The 25746-nt window shown below is 43.1% G+C and overlaps 1 protein-coding gene across 1 annotated transcript; it reads right to left on the reverse strand.

The window, feature by feature from the left end:
- Positions 1 to 1610: 1610 nt before the first annotated feature.
- LOC125038220 lies at positions 1611 to 25746 on the reverse strand. The gene is made up of 5 exons (XM_047631640.1): positions 25240 to 25746; positions 24683 to 24808; positions 2809 to 2991; positions 2403 to 2555; positions 1611 to 2260 (listed from the first exon to the last, which is right to left on the reverse strand). The coding sequence occupies exons 1-5, from the start codon at positions 25382 to 25384 to the stop codon at positions 2196 to 2198; spliced, it is 672 nt and encodes a 223-aa protein (XP_047487596.1). The 5' UTR covers positions 25385 to 25746; the 3' UTR covers positions 1611 to 2195.

Consider the following 25746-nt stretch of genomic DNA (forward strand, 5'->3'; position numbering starts at 1 on the left):
AATATGTATGTAATATGTATGTAATATGTATGTAATATGTATGTAATATGTATGTAATATGTATGTAATATGTATGTAATATGTATGTAATATGTATGTAATATGTATGTAATATGTATGTAATATGTATGTAATATGTATGTAATATGTATGTAATATGTATGTAATATGTATGTAATATGTATGTAATATGTATGTAATATGTATGTAATATGTATGTAATATGTATGTAATATGTATGTAATATGTATGTAATATGTATGTAATATGTATGTAATATGTATGTAATATGTATGTAATATGTATGTAATATGTATGTAATATGTATGTAATATGTATGTAATATGTATGTAATATGTATGTAATATGTATGTAATATGTATGTAATATGTATGTAATATGTATGTAATATGTATGTAATATGTATGTAATATGTATGTAATATGTATGTAATATGTATGTAATATGTATGTAATATGTATGTAATATGTATGTAATATGTATGTAATATGTATGTAATATGTATGTAATATGTATGTAATATGTATGTAATATGTATGTAATATGTATGTAATATGTATGTAATATGTATGTAATATGTATGTAATATGTATGTAATATGTATGTAATATGTATGTAATATGTATGTAATATGTATGTAATATGTATGTAATATGTATGTATGTAATATGTATGTAATATGTATGTAATATGTATGTAATATGTATGTAATATGTATGTAATATGTATGTAATATGTATGTAATATGTATGTAATATGTATGTAATATGTATGTAATATGTATGTAATATGTATGTAATATGTATGTAATATGTATGTAATATGTATGTAATATGTATGTAATATGTATGTAATATGTATGTAATATGTATGTATATGTATGTAATATGTATGTAATATGTATGTAATATGTATGTATTATGTATGTATTATGTATGTATTATGTATGTATTATGTATGTATTATGTATGTATTATGTATGTATTATGTATGTATTATGTATGTATTATGTATGTATTATGTATGTATTATGTATGTATTATGTATGTATTATGTATGTATTATGTATGTATTATGTATGTATTATGTATGTATTATGTATGTATTATGTATGTATTATGTATGTATTATGTATGTATTATGTATGTATTATGTATGTATTATGTATGTATTATGTATGTATTATGTATGTATTATGTATTATGTATGTATTATGTATGTATTATGTATGTATTATGTATGTATTATGTATGTATTATGTATGTATTATGTATGTATTATGTATGTATTATGTATGTATTATGTATGTATTATGTATGTATTATGTATGTATTATGTATATTTATATATCTATATCTATCCATCTATCTAATTATGTATCTATATATCTATCTACACACACATACACACACACACACACACACACACACACACATATATATATATATATATATATATATGCTTCGACGGAAGCTGTTTATTTTATCAGAATGCTATTTGCAATATTCTCTCTCTCTCTCATTTACTCGCAAACCACAATACCTTCTGCAAATTGTTAGAGGACCTATAAGGATCAAAGAAACTCAGTGAGTGCGGATTCCTTTATTGAATTAGCCATAGAACCCGGCGGTGTCTTTAGAAGCCGGAGGGAGCGAACTTGCTGTCGCGATGATCCAGCTTGGCTCGAGAGTTGAGGGCGCGCCAGCAATGGGGTTTCAACTCCCTTAGGCTAAGGAGAAATTTAACCAATAGATTGTTATCACACAAGTCACCTAGGAAGCTAAAGATGCTGGATGGCGGTGCTTGTCTTGCCAGGCGAGCACCACGTAGGATCTTCGTGGCTAGAATCTTGGGAGAATATAGAGCTAACCTCCAATAAATCTTACATTACTTGGCTACATAGCCTACACACGCACGCACGCACACAAACACACACACACACACACACACGCACACACACACACACACACACACACACACACACACACACACACACACACACACACACACACACACACACACACACGCATGCACGGACACATACACACACACACACACACACACACACACACACACTAGTACCTTTGAAAGTATCATATACCTTTTGCTGTTGCTTTCGCTTTGAAAGATAATTTACTGATAGCTCTTTGTTACCATTGAATTTTCTGTGATGTTCATCCTTTTCGTCGTTGATGTGAGTTGGTGGGTGAAGTGTGATCCTTCGTCGTTTCCAAGCACACTGCAAAAATGCTTTCTTTTTAATCGATAAAGAATATGCAATGTTAGATGATAATACTAATGCCAACAGAATTTAAACCAACAACAACTGCGGTGTTAGAACATTGCAAACTAGTCTCGTCAATACACAAGGGCATTCTTACCCTGTGGAACGTCCGTGCAACCGAAGGACCAGTGGCTTGGCGTCCAGCCGTTGGCATTGCTACCCTGAATATATATGGTTGATAAAGATGTAACCTCAAGGTTGCAGGCGAGGGTCTTTCCAAGACTGGTGCTGGCAAAACTGCACGAAGTGCCTGTAGATCAAGCATAATGACGTTGAAGTGGCGGATTATTTATTTTGATATCTCAAGATGGGACAGAGAAAAATCCGGAAAGCAGATTACCAAAAGAAGACCATAACACATTAAATTCTGAAATTTTGATTTTACTATATGGATTTACACAACACTTAAGTGCTATGACAAGTCAAAATCGATATGCATATCTGTAACAGAATGTATGAACATATATTGAACATAAGTTTGTCAGGAAGATGGAGAGATATACCATTATATTCAGGCTGGATAGTAAGATCATGCCAACGGTGTCTGGCCGATTCATCAAGCTGAAGCATCTTCCACAGTCCAGGTGCAACTATTCGCAGGCCCGTGGCTGTGCCAGGCCACCAGGACAAGCTGTTGGTTTCTCCCAGGGGCAAACGCAGCGAGATCAGTCGCTGTGTGTAACAGCCTGCAGTGTGATAAGAGTAAAAGTTTATTGTTATTGTGGATAACGTGTGTAATATATCTATCACTATCATCATTGTCAGGGTTGTCGTTAAGGGGACAGACAATTATTCACTGCCCCCGGGTCACCAGTAGAACGGGGCCTCCAAACGACGATATTTTCTCAAACAGATTAATTAGTTAAATAGATTATAGAAGTGATTTTAAATATTGCAAGAAGTGATTTTATGCTAAAAAAAAAAAAAAAGTCCGACGGAAAACAGTATAATTTTCACAAGGAACAGAGGGATTTTCTAGTTAATATAGACTGAGGTAATAAAGAATTCCAATGTGTTATTTTTGTTCATTGTATTGGATTATTGATGCTTTTGTATATGCAAAGAGTAATCAACATATAAGTTCAAATAAATATGTTTTTATTCGGCCATACATATTTTTCTCAAACTGAAAAATATATAGACTCATTAGAAATATAGACATTATTAAATAATTCCCTCCGAACTTTTCCGTATTATTAAACTTTTGTGGGTGTTGCTCCCTCAGCAGGATCGGCGCATAATATTGGAACAAATATGGGGCAAATATGAGCACCACATACCAAGCCACGCAAAATGTTAATCATTTGTTCATTATTTGTAGGAATGCAAGCATTACATTGCTATTCAAAATACATTATACGGCTTTTATTTTTCTATATGACATATATAATATACATATATAGTTTTTATTCTAATGTTGTACCATTTCGAGAGGTCTGTACTGTCTGATAGCTTCCCAATAGTCCTTGCGGTGCAAAGGTTTCAGAAATGACAATAAATTACCATATATCAATGACTCTCATCTCAATCTTTATTTTCCTTTTATTCTGTAAGTATTTCCATATATGAGTGTATGTGCATCCAAAGGTATTCTCAGACCCAAATTACATGTAACCAGGTACCTATAATTATATTTAGCCTTATTGAACCAAAGAGTATTCTGACGGTAGTTAATGATAAGAAACTCTTCGTTACTATAAATGAAAGGGGGGATTTTTGGTTTTATTTCTGGTAATTGTAGTAATATCGAGTAAATCATACAGATAATTTTGTATCTAGTTATATCTCATATCTCAATAACAACTTAATGACATAATGAGCTCCGCCCCCTCTTTGATTCCGACAATTTGTGCGATATTTCATGGTAAGCTTATTTCAATGCATTTTCTTTGAAAGTGGTTCAGTACCATTAAGGGTAAAAAGATTATCGAAAAAAACAAGATAAAAAGAGTTTGAAATTTACATTGAACAAAGGTGTTGAGGTGGGGGGCTTAGCTCGGAACTTGCCAACTAGGATCTTCAAGAAGGTGTGGGTCAGTATTCTTGTTAATCTCGAGTTTCCTAGTCCACACTCACGGCTTTCCAAAACCGCACAAGCCGCTCTTGACTAGCTGCTGCGACGATGTGAATGTGAAAAAAGGGCTTTGTGAATATTTAATGCAAATGATGCCTGATTGCAACCTAAAGTTCACCTAAGTAAGAAAAGTGATTATGAATATAATTTTAATGTGGTGGCATAATTTTGAACTATGCAGAGAAGCTACATTAGGGTCTCTGTATAAAAAAAAAGGCCTAACTTTGTACGATCGAAACGGCAGAAAAGAATGACCACTGCTATTGTTATATGTACAATGTTAATAATATCCTGACCATAGATTTTACCATAACGTACCTTGACAAAGGCGTAGGTCAAATATTGATACCTTAACGTAATGTTACACCAAGCGTGTCGTAAATGATGTTTCAATTAATTTTCATATTATCATTATCAACATTTATTACAATTATTATCGGTTTAACTGTAGCAATATAATCATCGTTGTGATGACATTATTATATTCATTATCATAACTGATGTGATGATAAAGATGAAAATGATACCATTTATTACTGTTCGATGCTTTCATACTTATTTTTATCACCTTTAATAGTTACTGTTATCTTTATTATTACTATCAGTATTATTTTTATTATTGTTATCCTCCTCATTCTCATCATCATTACTCTTAATGTTTAATGATGAATGTTATTATTATCATTATGATGATGAGGATGACCACGATGGTGATTGTTACTACTGCTGATGTTGTTGCTACCATTATTATTAATAATATTATTATTCTTATTCTTATTATTATTATTATCATTGTTATTATTACCATTATTATTATTATTATTATTGTTATTATTATCATTATTATTATTATTATTATTATCATTATTACTATTATTTTTTTTTATTATTATTATTATTACTCTTAATGTTTAATGATGAATGTTATTATTATCATTATGATGATGAGGATGACCACGATGGTGATTGTTACTACTGCTGATGTTGTTGCTACCATTATTATTAATAATATTATTATTGTTATTATTATTATTATCATTGTTATTATTACCATTATTATTATCATCATTATTATCATTATTATTATCATTATCATTATCAGTAACATTATTATTATTATTATCATTATCAGTAACATTATTATTATTATTTTTATTATTGTAAAGTGATTATATAACATATTTACTATGCTGTATAAATTAACTTGTAAACTGCGATATCGGGTTTATAGTATGGACCTTATTAACCCGATTATAAAATACTCGTAAAATATTGCTAAATATTTATACAGAGTAAAGATGTATATTTACAGGTTTATTTTTTTGTTTAAAAATAAGTTTCCTCGTACCCCCTCATTGTAATGCGCATGCGCGTAGGTGTGCCTCATCTGGTCCTACTCTGCCATATAATCGAAGCTGATGGCTGTTACTTGAGCCACATCCAAATGCAGACAATATCTGTTTGGTCTTGCCCACTTCACCTTAATGACTGATCACCGTCTGTTAATCTCCATTAATCCCTGCCTCCCAAGTTTAAAGGAAAAGGTCTTGCCCTATGTTTTTACTGTCGTTTGGTGTGCCACAAAACAGCTGTGCATGCCTGACACACTTTCCAGAACTCCAGAGCTGAGCGTGATGAGGCTTGCATGCGCACGTCATATTATCAATTATAATGCCATCAACACAGAGGATGAGTCACAACATCCTACAAAAGCTAACAGGACCATTCAGGAGCTCCGAGCTGCTGCAAGAGCGGACACTACTTACATACGTGTCCTCACTTATATGTCCTCTGCTTTCCCTTTAAGCCGATATGACCTACATAGCTCTGTCCTCCCATACTGGGAGCTAGGGGACAACATGTACACTGACAGGGAACTAGTTATGTATGGTCAAACGATTATCGTCCCTACAGCCTTCTGTTGATGTGCACTCTCATGCCTCCACAACAATTATCGAGGTGTAGATATGACAAAGCGTTATGCTGGTTAGTCTGTGTTCTGGCCAGCCATCGACTCTGATCAAGAGTCATGAGCATTGTCAAAGTCTGCAAGTAATGCCAGGTTCTGCAGCCTAGTCAGCAACAGGAGTCCCTTCTATCCAATGACCTCCCAACTTGGCCCCTTGAGTCTTCCAGGTTGAAGGAAGTTAATTTCTGGTAATCGCAGACAGATTATTAGTGTCAGGGTTCGTTTTAAGGAATCAGAGCGGTCAGGTCAACGGAAACACACCAGAGGAAAACATACATAAGGTTTAATTACACTACAAACACAGGATATGTACAAACAGACAGGAGAAGGATCCAGCGGAGCAGGCGAGGTCACATGGCGGAAAGAAGCACACACGTCAAAGTCACGGAACAACTACTGAATTTCTGACAGGTGCTCCGTTTATGTGTACCGCCGATGTTTAGGCCGATACCCTCGTTCCCCAACACGGTGAACGAGCCAATCGCGAGAGGCCTAAGCCCGCCGCCCAGAGTGAGGTAAACACCGCCGACGGTCCAGAGTAATCTCGCAGGCAGCTCCTCCGGCATGTCCTCGGCAGGCAGCTCCTCCGGCATGTCCTCGGCAGGCAGCTCCTCCGGCATGTCTTCGGCAGGTAGCTCCTCCGGCATGTCCTCGGCAGGCAGCTCCTCCGGCATGTCCTCGGCAGGCAGCTCCTCCGGCATGTCCTCAGCAGGCAGCTCCTCCGGCATGTCCTTGGCAGGCAGCTCCTCCGGCTCGTCCTCGGCAGGCAGCTCCTCCGGCTCGTCCTCCGGCCTACGAGAGTTCTTGTGACTCTAGTATTCGCCTGGGGGAGGTGTGCAGCCCCAGTCCCCTTGTTGCAGATTGGGACCAGGGAGCATCACCAAGTACAAAGCCTCAATTCTTGAGAGGTACCGGAGAACTCCGCCGGTTCTTCCTCTTGAGAGGGTCAGGCTGCAGGGTCAGGGAAACCGCAGGTCTCCATAAACCTGCAACTCTAGTGAGTAGGGATAGGGTTAGGTCCCTGAAAAGGGTCTCCACTGACCACCACAGGAACACCCACACGACCTCTACAGCCCCTCCAAGAGGGGACGGGGGTGGGTTTGTAATTCCTGCCTTCCCTTTGGGTCAGTGGCGTAGGCTAACAACAACCCACCACCACCTCATGTCCTCATGAGGATCAAAATCCAATTGACTAATGGGCGACCCTCTTCTTCAAAGAGGGAAGCCCTCCTGCAAGCCCTTTTCGATGCTGAAATTCGGACCTTAAGGGTAATCACCGCCCACGACCACTACCTTATCATCTGTCAAGATGAGAAAAATGCTGAAGATCTTTTCACCACCACATGCAAAGATCTACTTATAAAGAAAGGTTTTGAGCCACAAATGCCACCTGAACTCAAAGCCAAACTCACACTGGTCCTTAAACAGCTCGATAGGGAGCTAGTAAAAGAAGCCCCTGAAAACATCAAGGAAGAGCTGGAAAGACAATTCCCAGATAACCAAATTGGCAACATCTTTGTCATGAAAAACAGATACCTGATGAAGATCCAATTCACGGACCACCAGACTACCGCCAATATCCAAGAAAAGGGGCTATACCTCTTTAATATCTTCATAAGTCCAAGACAAATTGAACCAGAAAGATTCACAACCATCGTGCAATGCATGCACTGCTACCGATATGGACACTTTAAAAACCAGTGTCCAGACAAGGAAAAGAAATTAAAATTGTGCTCAGAGTGTGGGTCTAACACCCACAACTACAGAGACTGTAAGTCTGCCAGCAAAAGATGCCTCAACTGCGGTGAAGGGCATCGAACCATGGCCAACTCTTGCCCCATAAGGAAAGAGGCCATGAAAACAACAAGAGAAGAAAGAGCTAAAAAAGAAGAAGAAAAAAAGGATATTCCCATCAAACGTGTAGCCGAGCAAACTGTAAAACAAACAATAGCCGCCACACAAAACGCATGGCTAAAACCCTTCATTAAAGAAATCAAAGAAGATAAAGAAAAAGATAAAAAAGAAAAACCAATAATTTTGCAACTACCCGATGACCTCTCTGTAGGCATCATGACGGCACTAATACATGCCCACCTGCAAAACATGATGGAGCCAGGACTTGGTTTTAGACACCATGTCAAAAAAGTTTTAAAAATAAATAAATTACCTGATCTTGACCTTGGGGACGGGGATTCCTGGGGGATCTTCAAAGTTCTCCCACCAAACACAATTAATACTACAACAGAAACCATACTCACACAAACCACAATCTCACCACTTCAGTCCCACCATCCACAACCGGATCTCGACCCACAGGACGAGCCAGAGACCGAACTCTTCACCACAGCACAAAGGAAACCAACATCAGCACCAACACCAAACCCAACACCAACTCCCACACCCACAAACTCACCTGCACGCCCACGCACAACCAACACAGACAAGCAGTCACCACAACACCCAAAACCACAACAAAAACAATCAGTCAAACCCAAAACAACACATGTACACCGCAAACACACAGACGATCTTACAGACTCTGAGGTCGATGATCAGTCCCTTCGCCATAGGGACGGTTACGACCTCAACCCCCAAACATACGGCATCCGCCTCTTTTCCATGGAGCCCTTACGCTACAAACACCTAAACAGACAACAACTGGCATACGAAATAGAACGCGGTACAATCAAATGGATATACACTAACACCACATACCAGAACCGCATTCACGAACAAAAAATCACACAACACTTACATGACGGAAACATCTTCATCCAGCCAGACACAATCGAAAAACTCAATCAACAAAACTTCGAACACCTACAGAATGGCTGGTACGATACATCCAAGTAACACCATGGCTGCAATACACACCACATTACACTCACGCCTCACGATCATTCAACATAATGTACACACATGGACATACAGACGAAGACAAGAACTCTGTAACCAGTACAGACAACACGACCCTGATATCATACTCATAAACTCACACTCACTCAAACACCCACAAACAGTAAAAATATACAACTACAACACATACACATCCAACAAAACAAACGAGATCAGTGATGGTATTGCCATTGCTGTCAAACAACACATCAAACACAAAATACTAGACACTTTCACCTCAGAACTCATGGCCATTGAAATAGACACCCCTCATGGACCCATTATCATCGCCACCACCTACGCAGTGTTTTGAATGTTGCAGACCTTACATAAACCAACCCGACCTCTTCCAGCTCCTGCGACACCGAAAACCAACATACATAATGGGAGACTTCAACGCACACCACAGACTTTTTGGATACAGAGACACAAATGCCGTCGGACGAGGCCTTGCCTCAGTCATCTCCGACGGCAGACTCACCCACCTCGGCCCAGACGCCCCCACTTTCATACGTGCCAACAGCTCCACCACACCCGACATAGTTCTCGCCAACACACAAGCAAACCTAAACTACCACATAACCACAGACGACGTCACATCCAGTGATCACCTCCCCGTGATACTCACTCTCCACCAACCCAATCATGTTACCTACACCACCCCGAGAGAACCTTAAACATGCAAACTGGGAAGGGTTTAAACAAGCACTTGAACACACACACACTCCAGATCTCGAGGGGCAACCCACACACACCATAGACCACCACCTTAACCAGTGGTACGCAGACATACAGACTGCCCGAGAGGCAAACATTCCTAAAACAACATTCAAAACACTTGCACACTACAGAGAAACACATCGTCTAAAAACACTAAAAATACAATACAGACACCTTCGGGACCTTGCTGAAACACAGGGATGGAACACAGATTTACGCACACGACACAGAGAAATTCAAATACAACTCACCAACGAAACAAAACAAATGAGCAACCAACACTGGGAAACACTCACAAGAGAACTCTGCAACAACATAAAAGATCCTAAGGTCTTCTGGATGAAACACAGAAGACTCATAGGATCGAACAGACAGACGATCACATACATATACAACACCAACAGACAAAAGATGGACACAGCAGAGGAGATGGAAGCAGTTCACAGGGAGTTCTGGCAACAGAACTTCCAAATCTCCCCTGCTGAAAACGCAACATTTGACCCAGACACAGAAGCCGAGGTTACACAATCACTACAACAACTGCAACACCTGACTCTCCCATCACAAACAATATCACTCAACACACTCACACCAGACAACCCCCTATCACACCCCATCACACCAGAAGACATGAGACATGCACACACACGATCACAAAACACAACACCAGGAGCCAGCAACATCAATAAACTTATCATGCAACACCTTCCACCCATCATGCTCACCAGACTACGACACATCTTCAACGCTGCCCTGGCAACAGGACACTTCCCAACCAAATTCAAACATGCATCACTCATCCTCATCCCCAAACCAGGGAAGCCACCTCACGAGGTGACCAGCTTCCGGCCCATTTCACTGCTGGAAGTTCCCGGGAAGCTGCTTGAGAGGATTATCACACGCAGACTTCAAACACATCTTGAATACAACAACATACAAAACCCTAGGCAACACGGCTTTCGGCCACACAGAGGGACTGGGAGCGCAATCGCCCTCGCTTATGAGGAGATCGCTCTCAGTCTCGCAAACAAGCACCAAACCAACATTATACTTCGAGGCGTCACCAAGGCCTTTGATAAGGCCTGGCATGACGGCCTCAAATACAAAATAACACAACTACAACTGCCTCCACACTTCACATGCCTCTTAAGCAACTTCCTGGACAACAGAACAGCCTCCATTCGCCTTGGTTCTTACCAAGGCCCTCTCATCCATCTCAGGAGTGGAGTTCCACAGGGCAGCGTCCTCTCACCCACACTCTACATCCTCTACACTGCCAACCTATCACCCCCAGCACCCTACAGCAATTACGTCGCATACGCAGACGACATCACACAAATCATATCACACCCCTCCAAATCCAAAAACATTATGAAAGCAGCCACACAAACAGCCATAAACACGATCAACACCCACGAAAACAAATGGAAAATACAAACAAACACAAACAAATTCACAGTCATACCAGTGGCAAGACGCAACCCACCTCTACTCACAATAAACAACACAGACATACCCTACGCAACCACAGGAAACATGCTAGGCTTACACTTCAGCAGAAACGGTATTCACACACACGCACAACACCGAATAAAACAAGCAAGCACAGCTCTCAAAAAACTCAAACGCTTCTCATACTGCACAACACCCACCAAACTCAAACTCTACAAAACCACTGTAAGACCCATACTCGAATACACACCCATTCCACTGATTGCAATCTCAAAAACACAAAAACTCAAGATGCAATCCATACAGAACAAAGCACTATACTGGATAAACAACACCACTATACCAGACAGAATACGATACAGAATTACCGCACAATCACTACACCAAAGATACAACATAGAGCCACTGAATATACGCATACACACACAAAGCAAACGAACCTGGGACCGCATACAACAAATAGACAATTGTTGGGGGGAAAGGCCTCCGATCTGCACGCATACGTGCGCGCAGGTCGAAGGATGTTTCCCACCCCCACAGAAAGCTCTCATTTATATATGTTTATTGATATTTTTTGTATGTAAACAATTTCATTTCTTATTTCATTTTCTTATAAGCCAACGCATAAACCACTTAGGCGAGGAAAAAGCCTCCTGACCGCTCACAGCTTGTGTTGTGTTTGTTTGTTTGTTTTTTGTTTGTTTGTTTTTTTGTTTATGCTGTGCTCGGTCCGGAGGATGATTTCCACGCGAAAACATCACTGCAATGCCAAGACCATACCATCACCTTTACCGCCTTCCGCAGCCTATGCGCAACAAAAGACTTCATGCCTCACATTCACATCATCACCCCATCACATCATTACATCATGTTATCACATCATATAACACCACATCACACCACTGCATCATGTCATCACATCACACACTACCACATTCTCCCACAACCTTAACGAGTTATGCGTTGGACACACATCAACTGTTTAATGTTTTAATATCTTCCAATGTTTTTGTTTGTTATAACCATATGTTCTGTTTACCACAATTCTCGTTTAAATTAAACAAAAGAGTGACCCACTGAACCTCGCTCTCAGCTCCTAGGAGCTGGAAGGGAGGCAGACGAGGGTCTCACCTGCAACAGGCTATCATAGCGGGATCACACCTGCTATGATAATCCCTGGCAGGCAAAAAAAAAAAAAAAAAAAAAAATGGTGGTAAATCTTTACTTTACTTCGCTACTTACCATTATCTCTATTTTTCACGCCTTTCTTTACTTTTTTCTCATCACTTCATTTCCCTACCTTCCTCACTCATTTGTTCCCATGTTTACTTTTCTCCTTACCATTTATCCCTGTTGACTTTCCATACGAATGAATGAGTAGCTGTGTCAACAACAGTACGATAGGGTATGAAGGGATGATAGGGTCAAATGGTACATGACATTGATTTTTTTTTTTTTTTTTTTTTTTTCTCACGCTTTTAGACTTTTAATCAATAAAATGTTTTAACAATAAAGGTGTCTCCTCCTTCCAGCCTGGCTCCATTCACGATAAACAAACCACACCCCCGACCAGTTGCAACCAAAACATAAAAACCATGCAAGGGGTATCGCCCCCCTCCTTTTTATCTTATACTTCTTTAATCTTCAGGTAGCTAGCTACCCTTAGCTTTTCTTCCCCTCCTTAAACTAAGGATTCCTCCCCCTCCTCCCCCTTTAGTTCATCAGACTTGCTACTAACGTGAAGTTGGTGGTCATCTTCATCTAAGGACTGACAGAAGCCAACTATTTAACAGCGCTGACTTCCGGAAATTCGTGGAAAGTTGGGGTCTCAATCATGTGGCGTCCTCGCCACACTACCCCAGTTCAAAGGCCTTGCTGAGGCAACGGTCAAATCTTCCAAGTACCTCATCTTGAAGACAGTGAAGAGTTTGATCGGGGTCTTGAGCTTCACAATACCCCTACTCCTGCAGGCCACCCTTGCCCAGGTACCGTGCTTCCGCCCCCTCTGTTGCTGCGTCCCAGCTCACCCAAAGACTTTCTCCAAGGACTGGCAAGGCCGGACCCAGGACTGCGATCGCCGAGCTGCCGCTCATACTAAGCAAGTCAAACGCCAGTGCGATGCACAGCTCATGCGCTGCCCAACTTTTCGGCAGCGCATGAGAATTCAGGATCCTACGTCGTAGCGTTGTGACAAAGTTGGAGTAGTAATGGGATGCGGCAAGTCTAGGGAAATACGAAGTATATCTCGTCATCTTCGGCCAGTGCTTTCTCCCCCAATTCCCTGTGGCCCCTAGTTCGAACGTGGAAAGTCCTGTCAACGAGCTTTCCTCTGTCCCACGCTGTTCACCTCAACTCAGGTAAAAAAAAGTCCACGCAAGAGAGAGGTGTGGATATGAGATTTACGCGTGTTTTCCATTAATTTCACATGTACATATTTATATGTCATAGGTAATATGCCACGAGATGTGGCAACTGTGGGTTGTGATAATGAAGTGAGTTGTGAGTGCCATGTTATGATGCCATTGCATACGGGTTGTGATGCCAGTATTATCGTACGTACATTGTGACAATTATGTAATTATATTATACACACTGTCTTTTGTGTGATATATTACACCATGTCAAATATAGAAGATTATGTTAGTTTATATTGCTATGTAGCATATCATACATATGTGAAAGAGTGAGATTCTCTGTACTATTTATAGAGTACAATATTTTATTTTGTCGTTGTGGCGAGCCGATCCCCACCCTGTTACATTGTGAGCACACACAATTTCTGAGACAACCTCCCCCCCCCCCACCCCCACCACAGCCGCCGGGCAGGTAAAGCGATTATGCCGCATGCTTACATCGTGGCGGCCGGAGCCATAAATAAGTGACAGGCAGGGCCATATATATCGAAGGCCCGGGCGAAGTTAGATCTTCGAAAATCTCAAACAACCAATGCAGACCCACACTCAGTCTTTCATTTAAACAATTGACCAAGAACAACATATGACTACTTTAACGTGTCTGCAAAAGCCTAGAGAGAAGAATTATATTTTTACTGCGTAAGATCTCACAACAAAGTCTTCGAGATTGGGTGCAATGTAAATACCACATATTAACCGAAAGCATAGAAATATTTCGAAATTTGAAAAGCCGATAGATATTAAGGGATGTATAGATAGACGTAATCTATCATGGTTAATAATCTTTACTTTGCATAATATTACTCTTGTACAGGTGGGAGCAATTACGAGAAATTATTCAGTTACAGAAATAGCCAGTATGCTTAATTTTAAAAAATGCGTTTGAGTTTATTTAATGAATGTAAATGATAACGTAGAGAGAGAATTAAAGATGAAAAATTTCAACAAAATAACGGCAATTACTTCATACGTCATGAATATTTACAGAAGATAACGGTGGGTAAATTAATATAGATCAACAGACAGGTATTTAGATTTTTTTTTAAATATAAGGGGACGTTATTTTTTACCTGAAGAACATTTTCAAAAACCCGAAGTACACTTTTTAAAATCTGAGCGTATTTTTTTAAACTGGGGAACACTTTGGAGATACACAGTTGTTGTTCTTACTTTGACGTACAATATTTCCTAATCTGAGGAATGGTTCAAAAACATAAAATACAGTTATTTCATTTGACCTATGGCACACGCACACATAAACACACACACACACACACACACACACACACACACACACACACACACACACACACACATACATACACACACAAACACACACACAAATGCATATATATATATATATATATATATATATATATATATATATACACACACACACACACACACATATATATATATACGCAAACGCGCGTGAAATGAAATTTTCTAATAAAAAGTAAGAAACTTTAACAACTACAATACCTATGCTCAATACTAAAAAGGTGTTTATAGTTTAGGCCAATGGCTTTCAATCTCTGTTTGTTACATCTCTCCCTACGGCAGCGATACCATGCGCTCTTTCTATATACTGCACAATTAGGTAAGGGCTGTAACAGTAAAGTATAAAGTATAATCAATGCTCATGTAAAACTTCAAGGATTTAAAAAAAAAAAAAAAAAAAAAAGGAACCATTTCATTTTTAAATGATCTTTCGAACAAATATGACAGCCACTACATTAAAGTTTTGAAATAACAGGGAAGTGGGAAATCGTATATGTATTTTACGTACGCCTTAGTGAAGATTATTTTTTTTTTTTATTCATGAATAATAACCGTAATTGTATACTTAGCGACTTTGTAGTGAACCTTATGTAATTTAATTGGAAACAATAAATAAGCATTATCATATGCCTTAAAAGCATCCCCAGCTGTTTGCTGGTCACCTCAGGGTAAACGACCTTGCTTTGCCCTTCCCGGCAGGTATCCCTAATTAATCCGGGCACGGCAAAGGTCGCGGGCTCGCGCCACGCAGCCGGCCGGGGGCCGCCGGGGTAACCATTCCCCGTGCCGCCCCGCTTCTCGGTCGGTTTGTGGCCATGCCCTTCACACAGGCGACCGCTCCCGTCTAGACGTCCGGAATGGTTTTCGAGTACCGCCCCCCCCCCCCTCACTGAGGTGAAACAACCTTTGGGTGGTTGCTTCAGAGGGATGAAAGGAACCAGCTGACAAAAAGGACAAAACCCCCCTTCCCTCACTGAGGTGAAACAGCCTTTGGATGGCTGCTTCAGAGGGAAGGGGGAAACACTTTGAAAAGACACAGGTCCTTTCCTTCCTCACTGAGGTGAAACAACCTTTGGGTGGTTGCTTCAGAGGAATGTAAGGAACTGCCTGGCAAGAACGCAAAACCTCCCTTCCCTCACTGAGGTGAAACAGCCTTTGGGTGGCTGTTTTAGAGGGAAGGGTGAACTACTTCGAAAAGACACAGGTCCTTTCCTTCCTCACTGAGGTGAAACAACCTTTGGGTGGTTGCTTCAGGGGAACGAAAGGAAGTGCCTGACAAGAACGCAAAACCTCCCTTCCCTCACTGAGGTGAAACAGCCTTTGGGTGGCTGTTTTAGAGGGAAGGGGGAACTACTTTGAAAAGACACAGGTCCTTTCCTTCCTCACTGAGGTGAAACAACCTTTGGGTGGTTGCTTCAGAGGGATGAAAGGAACTGCCTGGTAAAAGTGCAAGACTCCTCTTCCCTCACTGCGGTGCAGCAACCTTTGGGTGGCTGCCTCAGAGGGCTGAGCAAAAGGGCTCCAAACAATGATGTCTCGTAGGTGGAAGGGCATTCCCTCTGGTCTCTCCCCAGGGGTTTACACCTACCCACGCGTTTGCCGTGCGTGGCAGCCTTGTGCGCTGTGGAGACGGGAGTCCTGGAGGTTGAGCGATGCCGTGAACGAGTACGCCCTGCGGCTAGCAACACGCCTCTTTGGTCCTCTATTCCAGCAAGACAGGCGGCCTGATCCCGGCCCGGTCACGGTCAATCGGCTGGTCTCCCCCGGGAGGCTAGGGTCAAGCAGTCATGCCGCCATTGGCACTCACAATGGTCCGTGAGTGCCGTCACAATGGCTATTGGCTGCGTATATCCTCTCATCACTCCTGTTGCTGTTAGACACTGGTTCTGACACTCAGCTTCCCCTTGTTGGACTCCGTGGTGGGTGGGGGCGTGAGAGGATGAAGCACTTACCAATTCATGGAAAAAACAATCAAACACCCCCCACAGACTGAACTTACAGTTGACGAACCGCGCAAGGCCCAGACCACGGTAGTCACCATGAAGGCATATGTGCCTTCCGGTGGCAAAAGAAAGCCCCAAGCACAGGATGACACTGTCACCCCTGCTGCTAAGGTGGACAAGACCGAAGCCAATGGGTCTGTCCACCGAATAGTCAAAGATCTTGACTCGCGAGCTGGCCTCTCCAGGCCAGCAGCTAAGCCAGGGAGGCCCCTGAGTTCACAGACGGCCTCCCCGACTGAGAGGGGAGAGCAGGCTGAACCAGCCGCATCAGCTCCTGCCTCCTCAAACAAGCCCGAAAGCCGAAAGGGCGGGCCGAAGCGTCTGAGGCCGGATACCGACTCTGATGAAGAGTCGGGACCCCCTAAACGCTTCACCCAGTTCAAAGTGCCAGCTAAACCTGAAGGCTTCGACAATGCCTACCAATTGGTCAGGGCATTGGAGTTGCAACGGAAAATCCGGTTGTCGATCCGGGTCGCCCGAGATCAGGGCATGATCATAATGCCCAAAGATCAAGCTACCTTAAATTTCCTCCGGGAAACGATATAGCTAACTGATGGGAGAAAAGTGAGTCTTTCCCCACTAAGTCCCGAGGAAAAGAGAACCAAGATGGTGCTACTTGGCTTCTCAGTCTCGTACGATGTGGAGCTGATCGCTTCACACCCACAGGTCGTGCAGGCTTCCCGAATGTCGAAGGGGAAGACCCCAACCAGGCAAGTCCTGGTGACCATGAAAGGTGCCCCAACCACTACCCTTGATCTGGGTAACTGGGGCACCTACAACCTTCGAACGTATGTGCCAGAACCACTTCGGTGTTTCAAGTGCCAGAAATACGGTCACCACAAGGCTAACTGTACAGCCAAGCCTAAATGTGGTGTCTGTAGCAAGGCACACAACACAGAGGTATGCCTCAAGGCATACAAAGAGGAAAAGAGGGACACAACAGCCAAATGTCCCAACTGTGTCAAGAAGCATCATGCCTGGAGCCTGACTTGCTCTGTCAGGAAAAAGGCGGCCCTCAGGCGACAAGAGGTTGCTCAAAACCGACCAGACTTTGTTCCTGCCCCACCGGGCACCCATGTCTGGGGAAGGAACAAAAGCGAAAAGGCCCCCCGACCTCCTAAGAGGAAGGAAGCCGCCCCCCAGCCGACACCGGATGTCTCCAACAAAAAGGAGTTTCCGACAATGCCAAAGGTGCAGAAAAAGAAACTAAAGAAAAAAGTTTCTAAGAGCACCACAAAAACCTCCCCAACAGATGATCATCTTCTCTTTGACGAGGACGATATGACTCTCCTGTTAACTGCTGTTGTCACAGCAGTAGCAACAGCCCTGGGGAGGTCGAGTGAGGAGGCCGAGAAGGCAGTTTCGGTCGCCATGACGGCAATGACCCAGACTGTCGCAGCCCTGAAGGGAAGAAAGCTGGCTAGAGAAAAACCAGCCTCACCCTCACCCCAGGACGAGACTCCCCTCCCCACTCCAAACCAGGCCATGCCTTCACAGGCAGAGCCAAAACAGGCTGAATCTGTGCAGCCAGAGCCAGATCACGCTGACCTTGCCCAGGCAAGGCCAGCAAGGTCAGCCAAGAAAAAGCCTGAGAGAAAAGCCGAACCAACCAAAGTCAGAGCTACCAAAGGCTCTCCACCCCCCAGTGGACCCAAGGATAGCCTGACAACAGACGAGGAGCCCTCAACCAGCGAGGACCTCGCAATGGAGTTGTCAGACTCCGACGATGTCTCTGATGTAACTATCACTGAGTAACATCATGACACACCATCTAAGCATCCTACAGTGGAACATCAATAGCTTCTCTGCAAAGAACGCTTTTCTCCAAGCAGTAGTGCGATCAAGGAACATTGACATTGTCATGCTCCAGGAGACATTAACAGTGGACACTGTTCGCTTCTCAGGGTACCATGCCTTCACACTGCCACGAACACCTGGCAAGAGAGGCTTGATCACCCTTGTGAGAGCAACAATCCCCTGCTCCGCAATAGCCGATGCATCGCACTGTGGAGACGATGTTGAATACCTTGCCGTCGAGGTACACCTGGCCGGGGGGCCCTTCAAACTGTACAATGTGTACAGCCGGCCACGCTGTAAAAGCTTAGACATCAGCCAGGTCTGTGCTTCTGCTGCACACGACCGAGTGATCATAGGGGGAGACTTCAATGCACACCACCCCATCCTGGCTCCCTGCCGGGCACCGGATGCGGCCGGCTATCACATAGCCGACGTGCTAGAGACATTCCCTGAGATCGCTCTCCTCAACACCCAAGAGCCAACGCATGTCAGAGGAGGGGTCCTAGACCTCACCCTGGCCACTGCGACTCTGGTGGGGAGGATTGGCTGGTGTGTCGATGAGACCGTCACAAGTGACCATTACGGCACTATAACTACCCTCATGGATGCTGGCCCAGCCGAAATCCTAAGACAAAATCCAAGATGGAAAACAGACAAGGCCAACTGGCAGGCGTTTCAAAACGCTTTGGCCCTCTGTCTGAGATGCAACAATCCCCCACAAAGCGAAAATGTGGAAGTGCTCGAAGCCAGCCTGCTAAACGCCATTAATGAAGCAGCCTCACAGACCATACCCAAAACTCGGCCTGGGTCCAGAAGTCACAAAGACGCCTGGTACTTCAATGACGAGATCAGGGAGGTCAACCACAGGGTGAACATGTGCCGAAAACTATTCCGAAGGCAAAGAACCCCTGACAACCTATCCCTCCTAAGGGAAGCTGTCACGGATGCCAAGGAAACTGCCAACAGAGTCAGGCAGGAAAAGTGGCTGGAATGGTGTGAGTCCTTCGACCACCCTTTCAGAGCTGTGGCAACGGGTCAAGCGAGCTACCAGCCGCTCAGCCCCGAGGTGCACCCATCACGACCCCCAAGCAGAGGCTAACAGACTGGCGCACGAGTTCTCTGCGAGAACGAGCAGCAACAGTCTGCCAGCCGAGCTGAGGGCAAGACAAGAGCGTCTACAGCCAGACAGACACGCTCAGATCAGAGAAAGGGCAGCCGAACCCGATAACTCAGACGTTATCTTTTCTCTGAGGGAACTAAGGAAAGCCTATAAAACCAGTTCCAACACAGCCCCGGGCTCTGATGGGATCTCGTACCCCATTATCTCCCACCTAGGACTAGCAGGTGAGCGTGCACTCTTGCAACTCATCAACAAGTCCTGGGAAACTTCCACTCTACCCCAGAATTGGAAGAGGGCTACCATAGTTCCCGTCCCAAAACCAAAGGAGCCGGGGAAGTACCGCCCCATCTCTCTGCTCAGCTGCCTGGCCAAGACGGCTGAGAGGATGGTACTAAACCGGCTTCAGTGGAAAACGGGACCCCCGCACGAACACCTTCACGGGTTCACAAGGGGCATGGGCACAGCACACAGCTTAGCCACGCTCTTAAGCACAATCAGCAAGGGCCCAGCTGTGGTGGTATTCCTTGACCTGGAGAAGGCTTTTGAACTGGCAACTCCGCTTGCCATTCAGGAAAGCCTGATCCAGAAGGGAATCAGAGGAAAGCTCTTGGCTTGGATAGGTGACTACTTCAGGAACAGGACTGCCAATGTCAAATTCCAGGGTCACCTATCGCAGCACATGCCGCTCGAAAATGGAACGCCACAGGGTGGGGTTCTCAGTCCAGCCCTATTCAACACTTTAATGTCCTGCATCCTCAACATAAACCTCCCAGTGGGGTGCCAGATCATCTCGTATGCAGACGATCTCGCTATCACCTCCACTGGACCACGCAGCCAGAATAAAGCCCAGCGTTGTCTGGACCTCGTGTCAGAGGAGTGTTGTAGGACGGGACTAAAGATCTCTGCTGCCAAATCCAAAGCCATGGCTTTGAGACAGAGAGTTCGAGGCACAAGACTGAAAATCCAGGGAGTGGAATTAGAATGGGTCAAGGACTACCTATACCTTGGGGTAAGGATAGACCGGACCCTCTCCTTCCATAAGGAGGTCCAGTACCTGGTTGACCGAACCAAAGCAAGACTGTCTGTCATGAGAGCAATGACTGGGAGACGCATAGGGGCCAGACACAAAGTACTAAGATCATTCTATGTACATGCTGTCCGGCCCATTGTGGACTATGCCTCAGTCGCTCTAATTGCTGCAAAGAAAAAGCACACAGACAAATTAGAAACAGTCCAAAATGAAGCTGCCAGGATCATTCTGGGTGCCCCGAGGTGGACGAAGGTTCTCAACCTCCTGATGGAGGCAAACCTTCTCCCCCTGGACTCACGAATCGATCTAACGGCAACACAATTTCTGTCAAAGGTCATCCAGGCTCCCAGGAACACAAGCCTAAGACAAAAATTAGTCAGATGCCTCGAACAAGACAACGAGCTCGTTGCAAACAACTCCTGGCTGTCTCATACAGCCAGGGTGTTGATACGCCATCAGCTCAAAGAACAGCTTCTTGCTAAGGGCATGGACTCCCCCCACCCCGACTTTGCCGAAGCCCCGCCGTGGGCACTGAGCCTGATAGAGTTCAACATAATGAACCTGTCAATGAAAAAGAGCCTATACCCCATGCCTAGCCTATAGGCAGAAGCCCACAGGGTCATTGCAGCCATCACTCCTCCGGGTAGTAGAACATACTACACGGATGGATCGGTCGATCCCTTGAGCCACACTGCAGGCGCCGGCTTTGCAGCTAGGGATGCCACGCGATCCATGAGGGTAACAGACAACGCCTCCTCGCTACAGGCAGAGGCAGTTGCAATCATGGGAGCCCTAGGCCACGCGTCCCTAAGGGAAGGACACGTGGTCATACACACAGACTCCAGGGCAGCCATTGACTGTCTTCAGCACAGCTCACCCACAGACAACATCTACCTACTGACCACGATTCTCACAATGGCACAGAGAATTCTTGCTCAGGGTAGAAGAATTATCATCAATTGGGTCCCAAGCCACATCGGCATCAGAGGGAACGAGCTTGCTGACAGACTAGCCGCCGCTGGCAGGGGTATGCCCCCAAATCCCATGACGATAAAACCGAGCCGAAAATTACTTATGGAGAAGTGTGCCTTGGTCGGTCGTACCTTCCTACGGCAGCTCCACAGAGAGGAAACGAGAACCTCCCCCTCGGCCAGCTGGTACTCAGACGCCACAGGCTCTGAACCACTGGCACTCTCTGAAGTAAGCAACAGAGGTACCGAAGTCATTCTTCACAGAATGCGCCTAGGTTACCACTGTGCATGGCAGATTATCCCAACAATCGAACGCGATGAATGGTGCTGCAAGCACTGCGGCGAGCCGAACGCCACACTAGTCCACTACCTAGAAAATTGTAACCATACACAATTCCTGAGACATGGACCGCCCACAACAGCCGCCGTGCTGGTAAAGAGGCTATGCGAAATGCTTACACCATGGCGGCAGGAGCGCTTGCTGGCAATCCCGCCGCCACGGTAAGCACTGAGTGTCAGACAACTCAATGAGACAGCCGTAAAAAAGCTGACACAGGCCGGGCCATATCTAGAAGGCCCGGGCGAAGCTAGAACTTCGCAAACCAAACCCCCCCCCCCCCCCTAATTAAGGCGAGATCAAGATCTTTATTTTAACGCTTTTAGTTAATTTTATTTTACCTGCTCAACTTCTGCTTTGAAAATCATTTTATCTATGTATCTTATGTTTACTCCTTTTTATATTTAATAGTCATATTTTAATATTTTATCTGTTTACAATCAAGATGAACCCCCAAAACTACCTGGTTAAGGGCCTGTCGGACCAAGTTTCTCTTTTTTTTTTTTTTTTTACCAACCTCCGCTGGCCTGACCTGACGTGCAGGGGTCACATAAAAATCTGAAACACTTACCGGACATTTCTCTAGCTCTTGAGACACAGTTAATATGCGCAGGCAATGCTCCTCTAAGCCAGAGATCCAAGGGCGGATGACTGCAACGGAGCATTGACCTGACATATTAACCAGGGAGACGAAGGCACCCCTTTTTAAAATATGATTCATAGTGGCTAAGGTATATTCGGCTCGTTGTGGAACACCACTGCTTTGTACAGATAAGTCTTTTTTTTATAAATATTATTATCACATATGTACAACCGATATATTATCATAGCCGACCTACTAGTAAATGTTTTAATATGTTTTACTTCTTTTATGTTACCTTTTTTACTTCTTAAGGAGTTGTGCCCAGGCTCCTTTATTTAATGTTCATTTTTACGTTCGTGTCACAAGTACACAGTTACGATATGCCATCACAGAAAACGGGAAGCCCATTGTTTAAAAAAAAAAAACTTCAGTGTTTAATGTTAAATGTAGATTTTTAAAAAAATATGTTAAGGGTTCAGCTTTGCTTTATTTTAGTCTTTTAACTTTATTTTTTTAGTCATATTTATCCCTGGCCCACCGTACCTTCGGAGGATTCTTACCGCCCGGCCCGCTCCGACACGAAAAGCCCCATTTACAAACACAGTACAGCGATAGCTGACTCACTCAGGGTCATTTCGTCGCTTTACTGCAGGGTTGCACTCACTACAACTTAAGAACCTGTCACACCTTAACGTTTTAGAGAACGTATGGCTAGCGTATGGTAAACATGTTAAACGGTGGCGTACGCTGTACGTTGTCGACGTATGCAGAGCGTATAAGACAACGATCGGGGAACGTACTAACAGGTAATGAATACAACGCGTGAGGAACGATCAGAGAACGAATGATAACGATCGCCTAACGTGCCTTTAACTTATCCCCAGCGTATGCATAACGTACTGGCCACACGCTGGCATACGTCGAGAATTTTGTGCATGCTCAAAAACTTCTCGCTGTCCCTGCGTACGACGACGTACGGCACCGTACGCCACTGTACTTCAACGTACCCTAACGATGGAGCAGCATACCCATAACTTATTCAAGCGTATGCTGAGCGTGTGCCACCGTTTTCCATACGCTAGCCAAACGTTCTCTGAAACGTTAAGGTGTGACAGGCCCTTTAATAGCATTCGAAAATAAGTTCAGTTATATGTCATATACATATCTAATTATGCAAATTGTTGACGTTTTGACATCTAGCTCGTGGATGGATTATTCATAATTTTGAAAATCTTCTAACGAAATTTGAAAATTACCATCCCAATTCACATGGCCATGATAAGGCTGCGAAAGTTTAAAACTACAACACTTTCTCATGAGCTTGTCATCTCCCAGATACACGTTAACAGGATCCAGCACCATTTATCAACAAAGAGAATGAGATAAACATAATGTTAAAAAGTTTGATTCACGGAACTACTTAAAATCTTTGAAGTTTCCTGCCTGAAAAGACAGATGGTGATGATAAATGCTAAAAGTTATATGCCTTATAATCAATTAAAATTGACATTTTCTGTAGGTATAATTGTGGATTTCATCTAAATATAATTTATGTTTAGATGTACAAGGAATCCATGCTTAAATGGTTCCTATTCGGTTTTAGTACATCAGCAATTGTGTGTATATATGTATGTATGTATGCACGCACGCACGCACGCGCGCACACACACATACACATTCTCGAGAAACTCTATCAACATGTGCAACGAATATATACATAAGACTACTAACCACACGAGGAATTGTCACAGTTCAACTCCCAAGATGCTGGACTCTCTGTCTCCACTTCGAGGTATTGCTCAGGACCACAGCTCTTGTCGGCTCGGAGTGATGGGGCAAAGACGCAGTACCCTGGTCCTGGAACATTATGTATCTGGTTACCAACACTGCAAAATTAATGTAATTCTGCAATGCGACCCTGTCATTTGAACAATGTACAATATTATATACAGTGTAGAATTGTATATCCGTGTAATATTATATTAAAAATCTAATTTTCAAGTACTCATATATATGAAAAATAAATCCAGTTAGGAAACAGATATACATAAATGCTTGTCAACGATTGAAACTTTGGAACCGATTATTAAGATAGACTCCTAAACATTAGGCATTCAAGTCTACACAGCAACCTTCAGTTCAAATATATATCCTTAAAAATAACTTCATTTTTCTTCTCTTCGGGGATGAAGTTGGGATTAAGGTTAGACTTACAAATAATTAATAAGTATTAGGGAATATGGTCCATGTTCAGTGCAAAAAGCTTCAAACAAAAGGCTCACGACAACCTGTTGTGACGATTTCGTGCCAGGTTGCAGAGGGCGCGTTCATTTTTTCCCCGACCCACGGCAGCCCCGGGCCTCTGAGTGTCAACGAAGCATTGTCTTCAGACCGCCACTTAAGTGTGTGTGGAGTATCTTCCAAGGACACCATAAAGCCCGAGGCACAAAATCCTGAGCATTCTGTAACTGGAAATGAATGATGTTTGACATGATGCGTTGTAGGAAATTGCAGATCATTTCAGACATTGGATTTTTCACTTTGATTAGGAGGTTACGGTAGTTAATGATTCCTTTAACATTATTCATATCAGGAACCCTAAGATATAATAGTTACTAAGAAATCCACAATTACTATTGTACTGTAAATCACACAAGTATAGCTATTGCTTTAAGCAAACAGTTACTAGTTTATGGTACAATAAAACAGTTATAAAGTTAGAAAATCATCAGTATTTTGGCATCCAATTTCTTCACTATATGAATAGACTACAATGAAGCTGGATGTGGCCGACA

The sequence above is a fragment of the Penaeus chinensis genome, chromosome 24 (assembly GCF_019202785.1).
Source record: "Penaeus chinensis breed Huanghai No. 1 chromosome 24, ASM1920278v2, whole genome shotgun sequence".
Taxonomy (NCBI): Eukaryota; Metazoa; Arthropoda; class Malacostraca; order Decapoda; family Penaeidae; genus Penaeus; species Penaeus chinensis.